This window comes from Talpa occidentalis, unplaced genomic scaffold, assembly GCF_014898055.3.
Source record: "Talpa occidentalis isolate TD23 unplaced genomic scaffold, MPIMG_talOcc4v2.1 talOcc4.11, whole genome shotgun sequence".
In the NCBI taxonomy this organism is placed as follows: Eukaryota; Metazoa; Chordata; class Mammalia; order Eulipotyphla; family Talpidae; genus Talpa; species Talpa occidentalis.
Window position 1 is genome coordinate 99,760,032 of NW_023601104.1, and position 12,359 is coordinate 99,772,390.

Below are 12,359 nucleotides of genomic sequence, written 5' to 3' on the forward strand. Positions count from 1 at the left end.
GGATTTTCGGTTCCCGGCGCCTCCGAGCGCCCCGCCGCGGAGCATGTCGGGAAAGGATGGTCTGGGGGAGACGCCGCGGGCGGGGGGGGGGGGTCGTGTGGGGTCGCGGGGGGCGCGTGCCGTGGGAAGCCCGGGCTCCTCCTCCAGGCGGGGGGGACGGGCTCGAGGGGGGCTAGGGGAGTCGCGCTGCCGGCAGGGGCGGGCCGGGGGCCGGGGCCGGGTCCCTCGTCACGGCCTCAGGGCACGAGGCGGTGGAGCTTCTGCCGGGAGAGCGCTCGGCGTCCAGCCGGTTGTGCTCGTCTCGGGGGTACCCAGTGGCGCCCCCCGGGGGCCGGGGCCTCGCTCCCCGAGGTTGGAGCCGCGGGGAGTCGCTGCCCGATCCCTCCCCACAAGGAGGGGGAAATTAGCCGGATTAGCCCCCTGCTCCTCAGGGCTGGTGGGAGTTGGGGCTCCAACCTGGGGCTGGAGGAGGAGTTTGCGTCACGTGCTTTGACGGGAAGGTGAAAATAAAACGCCCCGTGACAGGCGCCCCAGGTGCCCAGCTCTCCGCCGCAGGGCTGTCAGTTCACTATTGTGGAGCGCGGGGCCTCCCTGGTGGTGCAGGGGGGTGGGCACCGCCCTATGACGCTGTCCGCAGCCTCTGCAGCACGAGTTCGATCCCCGCTGGCCAGGGGGCTACCCACATAGCGCGGCAGACCTCTCCTGTCTCCCCGCTGCTCCCCTCAGCAGTGGATTTTGGTCAGTCTGCCTGTTCTGCTCCCCACTCTGTCTCTGGTAGATCTTCTCACCCCCCACATCTCTGGCCTGTACCCCAGCTCTTGTATGCATAAATAAATCAATAAACCTTTAAAAAAATAAAATAGGTACGTTTATTTAAAAAAAATTGTGGCGCTTACTAGCTTATTGGGCAGGGATTGTTTCTGGAAGGGGAGACAGTCTATGGCGAAGTACCCAGTGTGACAGGTACAAGGTTTCGGGTTTGCATGGCGACTGCATGGAACCTTGGCGGGAAGCATCTAGCCCTGACTGGGGAAGGGGCAGAGCTGCGCAGGGAAGGGATGCTTGAGGGACGGGCGGGGGCAGCCGGACGGGCAGAACCATATTTCATCTGGTAAACAGCGCAGGGAAGGCCTGGAAAGAGCCTGGAGCCCCTTGAAGATCGGGATTCAAGTGGGTGGTGGATTTCCCCAGCTGTGGGAATGAAGAAGCGAGTCTTGCAGAACCTCCTGTGCAGCTTTAAAGGTTGGGGTTTTTTCCCGAAAGCCCTGGCAGTTGTGTGTCCTGTTCGTCGTGTATCTTAGATACTCTGCAGTGCGGACAAGTACTGAAGAGAGGCCGCCCAGGGAGCTCATTACGGTAACTCCCAGGAGAGCTGCTGAGGGTGTGAAGACAGCGGCGGTGGGAAGGGAGAGATGAGTGGCCGGGTGTTAGGGCTGGGGATGACACGCCGCCCAATATCGTGCGGTAACAATGTGTTGACGTGAGCTCTGTCCCTTGAGTTTCTAATCTATGACAATCTTCTGAGGAGCTGCCCAGCATTTCTTTGAAAACTGCCGTGACCCCATCCTTCAGTGTCATCTGTTTTCCACCTCGCTGAGTCTCCACCCTCTCCACTGCCTGAGGGATGACGCTCTGGCTCCCAGGCTGTTGCGAGAATGGGAAAATGTCTCCCCCATCGCGAGCTCAGCGGGTGCCCAGGATGTCCCTGGGCCCTGCCTCCCGCAGCGCATCCACAGGCGCTTCTCGCAGGAGGCTCTCCTCAGCCCCGGCTACAGTAATTACTGTGTCATTTTCTTCCTGCAGACTAAATGCATGTTCCCTGGCGCTCCCCTTGGAGGTCATTCTACTCTTGGCTTATTAAGATCTGCCTGATCTTATTTTTAAAGGCTTCATGTATCCAAGACAAGGATGTGCCGTAATGGATTCACCGCGGTCCCCTATTGACGACCCTCTGTCGCGTCCAGTGTTTTCCTGTTACAAACCAGTGGGCCTCCTCACTCCTTCAGATCGCCCCCTTTTGAAAGTGGTACCTCCCGCTCCTGCCACGACTCCCTCCCCCTGTCTTATTTTTCTTCCCGGTGCCCATCACCCGTGTGTTTCTGTGTCTGTCTCTTCCTGCTAGAATGTCAGCTCAGTGAAGGGTTTTGTCTTTTGCTTCCCTGTTCTGTGCCATGGGCATCTGGTGTGTGCTCAGGCAGGCCATGTTTATTGAATGCATGGTTGGGGAGTTCCAAGGATGAGTTGAGGGCAAAGCAGAGGATGATGCCCGCGTGCCAGGGCCACGGAGGGCTACACGCAGAAATGGCAATCATGAAGAATTGCGGGTTTGGCTGGGATCATGTACTTTCTCTTTATGAATTTTTCCCTTTGCTAAAATAAGAATAATAGGTATGCTGCAAGATTATTTGTGACTTTGTTCTGATCCAGACTTTGTCAAGAACGGTGCTGCTCTGGCTGGCTGCTTTGAGCTGTGTTATTGCTGAGGGTGATGGAATGACTGTTCTGTTCATATTCTTCTTCCCCCCAGGACCTAAGGTTTCCCCACATACTATTTGGTATCTCTGTTTCCCTAAGTGACATTTTCTAATTAGTGTCACACTGTGAAGCTTTTAACTTTTATTCAAAGTAAAACTGTGTTTATAAGGGGAAAAAAGGAGGGGATCATTGCCAGATGTTAACTGGCACTATCACTTGTGTAGCAAGGCACTTTCCTCACTGAGGAGTAACTTGCCAATAGGAGAATGAAAGGTCGACTTGACTTTTCAGGTTTTATTTAGTCCCTTTGGGGGTGGTGGCGGGAGGCGCGTGAGAGCCTCCTCAGGACTAAGTCACTTGACCCAAACTCAAAATCGCCTGGTGAGCAAACCAGGGAGGCAGCTTAATGATTGTCGGAGAAGTGTGAGGAGTCCCCGTTGAGCTCCAGCCGTCCTGCCCCCCAGGGCGGGCCAGAGAGACTGTCACCTGATCAGGTTTTGCTGGCTTCACAGTCCAGCGGCGGGGTTGACTATGGTGACAGATGACATCACCGCAGAGCAAAAATATTCACTCCCCAGCAACGACAGTTCGTTGCCTGCCCTGGGGGACGCCTTCACTGCAGACCTCACTGTGGCCGGAGGCTTCCCATGAAAGCTCTGAGCCAAAGAGCTGCCCATGAGGGAGCCCCAGCATCATGTCCCCGGGGTGAGCCCTGGGGGACTTGGTGCTTTTGCTCCTTGGCTCTCTCTTGTCTGACCTCATTGGTGCTTCTTCATACTTTTGTGTAATTGTGTGAAAGCCCCAAGTGAGCCATGTGGGGTGGGGTGGCTGTGGGGAGACTCCCTGGGTGCACATGAGCGCGCTAGCAGGCCGGCGGGTGCCAGCATCAGGGAGGCCTGGGCAGCCCACCGCCCTCATCTGTTATATCCCCTGCAGTCGTAAACAAACAGTAAGAAAACAAAAAGCTTAGTTGTTTCAGGATAATCTTAAAACGCAATCTGGGGCATCTAGTAGTTTCCTGGCCAAATGGGGACCTTGTGCTGGAGCTGAAGACGCCGGGATCTAGCCCCTGCCCAGGCTTCGAGATTAAGAATGGAGTTCCTGGGAGGAGGTATCTGGGGGTAGAGGATGGCGTGGGCAGTGGTGCCCTGCTAGGGTTAGTGGCTGGAGGGGCTGCTGTATCGGGCCCTGGCATCCCCTGGAGCTTGCTGGAACTGCCAAACTGGGCTCTGCCTAGGATGACTGCCTTGGAATCTGCATTCTAACATGCTCCCTGGTCACCAGGATAGGATGCACAGTTGAGTTGGAGAAGCGCGGGCCTCAGGTGCTTTTAGCTGGCTTTTTTTTTTTTTTGCACTTATGGGAGAATCCATCATTTTGGATTTTAGCACAGAATGCTGAGGATGAGGTCAGGCATAGCCTGAGCTCCGTGATGACATGCAGGGGCTTTGTTTTGCCAAGTGGCATTGGAGGCAGTGGCCAGCTCCAGACTTCGTTGTTCTGAGCCCCCCAGCACGGAGTCCTCCAGCACAGAGACTGTTTTTCCTCTTATCTCACAGTGACAGGCCTGGCTGCTGTCACAGGAAGGCTGTATTTTGTTTTCTTTTTTTTTGAATAACAGGGCAGGGTCTGATCCAAGTAGTGCTTAGCCTCTGTGGTCAGTCCTGCCCTTTGCTCTTTAAAACTTCAAGTTTGGCCATGAAATATAAAATCGAGCTTTTTCTTCATTAAGAATAATTAAGTTTTCTTTTTTAGAAAAATGTTGCTATGGAGATTAAGGAGCTAATCTTAATTGGGGAGCTGATAAATAACACACTTTTGCTTACTTTAATAAAACACTATCCCCAAATGCACAAGCTACCCTTAGCTCTTGAAGCAGTGCCTTTCCTATTACTGAAAGTGTTTATTTTTATTTTTATTTTTTTTTTATTTTTTTTTTTAAACCTATGTTTTGCTTCAGTGATTTTTTTTTTTTTTTTTTTAAGATTTATTTATTTATTTATACAAGCACTGGGTACAGTCAGAAGCGTAGGAGGGTGAGAGAATTCACCAGAGCCAGAGCGGGGAGCAGAGCAGGCAGAAGGACCGAAGGACACTGCTGAGGGGAGCAGCGGGCGGCAGGAGAGGTCTGCGCGCCATGTGGGACCCTCCTCCGGTGGCCGGGGAGCAGCCGGGGATCGAACCGGCGCCGCAGAGGCCGCGGGCAGCTTCGCAACCCAGCGCTCAACCGCTGCGCCACCGGGGAGGCCCGAAAGTGTTTATTTTTAAATGCTCTCATCTGACCTGGGATAATGAACAAAGCTTGACAAATAATATGTTATAAACCCCAAAGATTTTAAATCAGAAAAGTCTTCCAACATGGAAGCATCCACATGAAACTTCCAGTTTCTCAAAAAAGAAAAACAACGAAACACTTTTGTTATGTGGAGTCTTTCTCAGCTGCCACCCCACCAGCCAGCTAACATACTGGGGCCAGCTGCCTTGCCCCCCCCAGAATAATTAAGTCTTGTGATGCAGGGCCATGTAGAAGAGACACTGGGCCAAGGACTCAGACGTGTTAGTTTACCAGTTACCAGTCAGCTGGTCTCGGCCACAGCTGACTCTCATGGATATCGAGCAAGTCACTCACTCTCTTGTGTCAGCCTCATCTCCCTGAAAAAATGGTGTAAAATACGCACCCTTCCTGATGCACAGAACACACACACACACACACACACACACACACACACGGTGTCATTGTTATATGCGGACATTATCTTGGGCTAGCAATTTCTGACCGTAGCTTATCCTGAGACTTCACTCACAGACTTGTACTTTGCCCTTCAGTGTTTGTATTGAATTTTGCAAACATGACTGTATACTAATATACATTAATTGTAGTAAAAAGAGGCAAATATGAGAAAAATCATCTTAATTTCATCTACCCCTCAGCTGTGGCTGCTGCTTCATGTTTGTCTGCCTTCCACATTTTTCTGTGCACACATTACATATATCTTCTCCTAAACAGTTTACAAGACGTGGTAGACATTTTTCCAACACTTGAATTTTGTTGGTGAGTTTTCTCTGCCTTGTTCCAAGTTTTGACAAAAACCTTAAAAGAGCTTTCTTAATTTTTGGTTTAGATTTGCAACCTCATGTAGTGAAATTGGGGGGTGTGGGCAATTCCTTTCTCCACATGAGGAAAAAGCACAGAAGAGCAAAGAATAAAATTGCTGTGCTATCACTTTTCTCCTCTGCATGCTCTGTCTGATGACTAATTGGTCTTTTTTTTTTTTAAGATTTATTTATTTATACAAACATAGGGTACAGTCGGAAGCGCGGGAGGGTGAGACGATTCACCAGAGCCAGAGCAGGGAACAGAACAGGCGGTTCGACTGAAATACACTGCCGAGGGGAGCAGTGGGCGGCAGGAGAGGTCTGTGCGCCGTGTGGAACCCTCGCCTGGCGGCCTGGGATCAAACCGGCGCCGGCAGCTTCGCAGCCCCAGCGCTCAACTGCTGCGCCACCAGGGGAGGCCCTAATTAGTCTTTTTGACGTGCTCTCTGTTCTTGGGAGTTTCTTGGCCTGACCCTGCGCTTTTCTTCCCAGATTTCTGCTGTCAGACCCCAAGGTGCAGGATGATTTGGGGAGTGACCGTGTTGCTCAGCTTGGCCCTGGCCATTGGTGCTGTTCCTGTGGACGATCCCGAGGACGGGGGCAAGCACTGGGTGGTGATCGTCGCAGGTTCCAATGGCTGGTATAATTACAGGCACCAGGTAAGAAGTGACACTTCTTTTTTCAAATGACACTGGCATTCTCTAGACCGTGGTTGTTAACGAGTAGGTTTCTTAAAGGCCATCTGCGCTCCTATTTGGCTGGGATACTTGTGGTGGTGACAATACGGGGAAATGGAAACCCTCATACATCGTTGGGGGCAGTTATAAGATGGTACAGCCCCTCTGGAAGTTTTGCAGTTCCTCAAAATAGCCCCTATGGGGTCCCCTCAATCTCATGTAACGATATTTGGGGCCAGATAGTTCTTTGTTATGGGGTGTCTTGCCAATTGTAGGATGTTTAGCAGCATTCCTGGCGTCTTCCCAGTAGATACCAAGAGCTTCGCTCTCCCCACCAAAATTGTCTTCAGAGGTTGCCAGACGTCCCCAGGTGAGATCACTGGTCTGACACCTTCATTTTATAGAGACGGAAAATGAGACTTATCAGGAGGAGGTGATGCACCTGGGGCCACACGGCGGGTGGACGCCCGACGGGACTAGAGGTTGGGGCTTTGGTCAGAGCATCCCCAGGCCTCTGCCCTGCCTGCCTCTGCCCTGCTGCCATTCCCCACTCCCCAACCTTCCTGGCATTTCCTCCAAACCAGCTTGGCAGGTGTGAGGAAAGGCTTCTCATCTGGACACACAGCCAAGCGCAGCCGCCCCCTGGGAAAGTCGAATGGGGAAGCCGCTTTAGAAACAGTCTGGCTGTTCCTCAAAGGGTGGGACACAGAGTCAGCACGTGACCCGGCCACCCCCCTCCTGGGCACACCGCTGAAGGGGACGAAAATCTCTGTCCACACAGAAACTAGTACCCGATGGATCCTGGCAGCTTTATTTGTAATAACCAAAGGTGGAGACAACCCAAATGTCCACCGCTAATGAGCAGGTAGGCGGGCTGTGGCCTGTCCGTGCAAGAGGACAGCATTTGACCATAGGAAGAACAAAGGATTAACACATGCTTCAGCATGAACGGACCTTAAAAACATGCTGAGTGAAAGGAACCAGACTCAAGGACCATGTATCACAAGATTTATATGGAAGTCCAGAGATGGGGAATGTGTGGAGACAGAGTAGAGCAGTAGTTTCCAGGATCTGGGCGGAAGAGAGAGTGGGGAGTAACTGCTAATAAAGTCTCACTGGAGTGATGAAATTGTTCTGAAATTAGAGCTGATAGTTGCACAACTGTGTGAATATACTAGAGACCACTGAATTATATATTTTAAAAGGCTAACTTTAATGGTGTATGATTTATATTTCAAGAAAGCGGTCCTTAGGCATGTCACTTAATGTATTAATTGTCAGAAACAAGATGCACAGCCTGTCCATATCTGTGCTCTCTTGTAAGAGCCCTTGACCCAAGTGCACTTAGTGAGCCCCCGCAGTGGAGCTAGGTGTGGCAGCATTGGTTCTTATTTCCCTTTTACCTGGGTGGACTGAGGCACAGGAAGGGTCAGCACCTTGCCTGTCATGCCACAGATCACCGAGGTCGAGCCAGGATTCAAACCCAGGCTGACTGGCTCCAGAGCAGTGTGGGGTGACAGGGAGAACCATAGAGGTGAAATCAGCTTTACTATGTCTTAATTAATCCAGTATATCCAAGTTGTTGTTGTTTCATTTATAGTCAATATAAAAAGTTAAGTGATGCCTTACATGTCACATGTGCCAAGATACTGAGGTCCAGCGCTCATGGACATCCCTGGGGCATTTATCTTGGACTGGCCACCTCCACACTCCATGGCCACATGTGGCTGGTGCGTGTTGGACAGTGCAGGCCTGGTGTCGGTGCTCCCACTGGTGTGGCAGTGCTCCCTCAGGTGTATTCCCTGCTTGGGTATCAGTTTCCATGTCTGTTAAATGGGGCAGGGGGCGGGGGGTATAGACGAACTCCCTGCCAGTTCTAATATTTGATGATCATTGGTTGGCGTCTACATTCAGTGACTTATGTGTGTTAACTGAATAGGAAATTTGGCTTGATTAAAAAGCCATTGTTATCATGAGATGATCCCTCTGCTTTTTAATGCTTAGCCACAGACCTGACCTATTTGCAGAGGAGCAACCTGAGGATGAAACTGCCCAGCTCTCAGTTTTCGCCTTTCTTTTTGAGCAGGAGGTAGAAAGGGGAGGTGTTAAATGCAGATCCTGGGACGTGAATAGGTTTACCTGTGTTTATATAACCAACTTGGGGAAAAAACTTTGGGTAAACATTATTAAGTATGGGCTGACTTATTATCCTTTACTCCCAGAAAGCCTTTTTTAAAGAACTGTTGCTAGATTTCCTGGGTAAAATACTCAGTTTTGAAATATTAGAATGAAGGGAAGCAAGGCAAAAGCCTTGCCACAGCCTGAAATATTTATTAGCTAGGCAAGAGGATGAACGCGCTGAGGCTGGACTGAGGGGAAGTGGATGCTGAATCATCGCTGGCCTCAGTCCCTGGCCCTGCCGGCTGGGTCTCTTCTCAGCCAGTGCCAGCACAGGCTTTCTTGACTTTGGAGGTTAATCTTTAAAAGAGCATCTGAAGGAACTTTCCTGTAGATTCCATACAGACTTGCATTAATTATCGAGACGTAGATGTTTCTTGGATTAGTACAATACTCATCACAAATTCCTTTTTTTCTTTTTTTGCTAGGGAAGGTTAACATAGCAGGTGCACTTAAAGCATTACTAAGTGCCATGTGGTGCTTTATGATGGTGATTTTTTATTTATTTTTTCTCAAAATTTATTGGTTTGCCAATCTTTACATAACTAATTTTGGGAGCACATTTTCACTCCTCATATGTGCACTCACCCTGCAGCCCCCACTGGTAACCAGTGTATTTTTCATAGGGTTAGAATTAATTTTGTTTTGCCAGTTTGTTTTGTTTGATAGTTGATATTCTGCATTTAGTAGAATAGTTGATATTCTATACTTACGTAAGTGTAAGTATTCTACACTTTTTTAAGTGTAGAATATCAACACTGGCTTATGTCACTGAGCTTTAGCTCAAGATCCATTCACTTTGTCCCTAGCAGGAATGCTAAGCAGGCCATGCCGAGCCTGCGCGTCACAAAACAGAGGCCTTTACCGAGGCAGGTTTATCATAGACATATACCTTGCCCATTTCAGATGTACACTCAGATTTTTTTAGTAAATTTGCCAAGTTGTGCAAACATCACCATGCATCAGTTTTAGGACATTTCCATCCCCCCAGTAAGATCCTGTGGGCCCACATTTGCAATCTCCACCTCCAGGCTGCCACGCGTCTGCTTTCTCTTTATAAATTTATATTTGCCCTTTTGGAACATCTCATAGAAATGGAGCCAGATAGCACGTGGGCCTCTGTTTTTCAGGCCTCTCTGTGTCCCGGGAGGTGTCAAAACAGCATTCCTTTTTATTCCCAGCCCGCAGTCCGTGGCGTGGGTACGGGCAGCCTGTCCACTTACGTGGGGGTGGACATTGGGATGTTTCCCAGGTCTGACCTATGTGTACGAACCTTTGTTGAGTGTTTTTCTTTCTCCTGGGTGGATACTCAGGAGTAGAATTGCTGGGCCATGTGGCAAATTTATGTTTAACTTTTAAAGAAACAAACTGTTTTTCCAGAGTGACTGCTCCATTTTACATTCCCACAAGCCGCACAGAGAGGTTCCTGGCCTCCACGACCTCCCAGCGCCTGTCACTGTCTGGCTCTGAAATGACTCATTGTGGTTTTAATTTGCATTTCCCTGATAATGATAGTGAGCATCTTTTTACGGTGCTTATTATTAGCCATTTGTACATCTGCTAACGTGAAATGTTCAACTCTTTTATCTATTTTTGGTGGGGTTGATTCTCATCGAGGTATCAGAGTCTTTTGCATCTTTTAGACACAACGTTTTACAAATATTTTCTTGCTCTGTTGCTTATCTTTCATTTTCTTAACTGAGATGTCTTCAGCAAACATGGTCCTTTACTACTTATTTTAATAGTGTCATTTGAAGCACTAATGCTTTTGATGATGTTCAATTTGTTTATTTTTTTTCTTTTTTTTTAATTTTCTAGAGGCATGTCTTATTTATTTATTTTTATTGTTTGTTTGTTTGATACATGCACTGGGTACAGTCAGAAGCGTGGGAGGGTGAGAGAATTCACCAGAGCCAGAGCGGGGAGCAGAGCAGGCAGAAGGACCGAAGTACACTGCTGAGGGGAGCAGCGGGCGGCAGGAGAGGTCTGCGCGCCATGTGGGACCCTCCTCTGGTGGCCGGGGAGCAGCCGGGGATCGAACCGGCTGCAGAGGCTGCAGGCAGCTTCGCAACCCAGCGCTCAACCGCTGCGCCACCGGGGAGGCCCTATTTTTTTTTTTTTTTTTTCTTTTATAGGCCATGTGCTTAGTTCATATCTGTGACATCTTTACAGTTATAACTTAAGGTTCCAAGGACTTTCCCTATGTCCTGTTTCAAAAGTGTCACTTTGTTTTAGCCCTTACCTATAGCTCTGTGATCCAATTTGCATTGGTTTTTGTGTGCGGTGTCCAGTGAGGGCCTGATTGCATCTTTTTGGATGTGGCATCCAAACTGTCCTAGCACCATTTGCTGAAAATACTCTTCTTTCTGCAGTGTATTTTATTTTATTTATTTATTTTTTTTGTTTAGTCTGTTTGATTTATTTCTTTATAGCCCACATATGAATAAAACTATTATTTGTCTTTTTCCCAACTTATTTCACTTAGTATATCACTTACTATATAATATCATCCAGGTCCATTCACATTGTTTCAAATAGCAGAATTTCATCTTTTTTTTTTAATAATTGAGCAGTGTTCCATTGTGTTTTATATTCCATATATATATTATTATGTATTTAGCTCCACATCTTCTTTATACTCTGGACCTTTGAGTTATATGAATCATGAGATAATAATTTGCCTTTGTCTTTCAAATATTTTGAAATTAGATTATCTGTCAATTATAATATAGTGTTCTGACTGAGAGTAGGCCACAAAGTCAATTTTTTTAAGACCTGGAAAACCTTAGTGCTAATCTTAGTTTTACCATGGGCAGGTGATATATTTTCATTGGAAAAATAACTAGAATGTCCTTCACTTAATATATTTTCTTGGTGTTCAATAGCAACAAACACATATTGCATTTTGGCAGATAAGAGGTTTTCCTGCAGGCTTTCTCTAACAACTTATAGCTTCTAAAGGAACAGCTATCCCCTCTGCAGTGTATTTTAAGACCAGGAAGTGAGAGTCCTCTGTCTGCTGTTTTGAGATTGTTTTGGCTACGCTATGTCCGTTGTGATTTCATATAACCTTTAAGATCATCATAACACTTTCTGCAAGAAAACCTGATTTTTTTTTTTTAAAGAATTAAGTCTTCTGATTCATGACTATAAGACATCTCTGTGTTTAATTACATCTTTAATTTCCCTCAGGAATAGCTTAGCATTTTCAGCGGATGAGTCTTACACTTCTCATGTTAAATTTATGCCTAAATCTTTTTTTTTTTTTTGATGGACACACCTTTTCATGTCTGATAAGAGAAATAAGTAATAGGACGATTTGTCCTGGGGTGAGGTCATTAGGGGTAGGTTAAGATGTGACATAATGTTTGACATTTTTCATTATGAAATTGAAAACATGACATGTTCAATTTAAATAATAATAATAAATGATTACCTGTGTACCTTGTGCCAGCTAAAGAACAGACGTTACTAGTCCCATGTCTGTGTCCAGTTGGAGCTCCCTCCCTGCAGGAGAGCAGATTTCTGCATTTCTCGTCAGTCATTTAAAAAGATTTTATTTATTTATTTATTTATTTCATTTATTCGCTTTGCTTTACATTCTTACCACGGGTATACTTGACTGTAAGCAACACAATGTTTACTGGGTCTCTTTTGACCCTTATATAAATGTTGTCATGGGGAATTTTTTTTTCTTCTACAACTTTTCCTCATTTTGTTGCAGAGATTCAACTATTTTGAAGCATGGGTTGCTTTTCACTCATTTCACTCATGTTCTATTCTGTGCTCATAAGACAGTTTATTTTTCTAGCTATTGAGGGTCCTTTTGATGGGTTATTTCTTGATTTTTGCTGTCGCGGTGATGCTGTGCACAGCCTCCTGTTACACGTGGGTTAGACTTCTCTAGGGTGCATGAGGCGCAGATTGCTGGGT

General features: G+C 47.5%; 1 protein-coding gene across 4 annotated transcripts in view; it reads left to right on the forward strand.

The window, feature by feature from the left end:
• Nucleotides 1-12,359, forward strand: part of LGMN (legumain) — a 61,195-nt gene that overhangs the window by 33,856 nt on the left and 14,980 nt on the right. For all 4 annotated transcript variants that reach the window (XM_037504022.2, XM_037504024.2, XM_037504023.2 and 1 more), the window contains one exon: nt 6,064-6,230. In XM_037504022.2, the coding sequence (XP_037359919.1) occupies nt 6,093-6,230 (138 nt within the window). In that variant the 5' untranslated portion in view covers nt 6,064-6,092. The remainder of the gene's footprint in view (nt 1-6,063; nt 6,231-12,359) is intronic.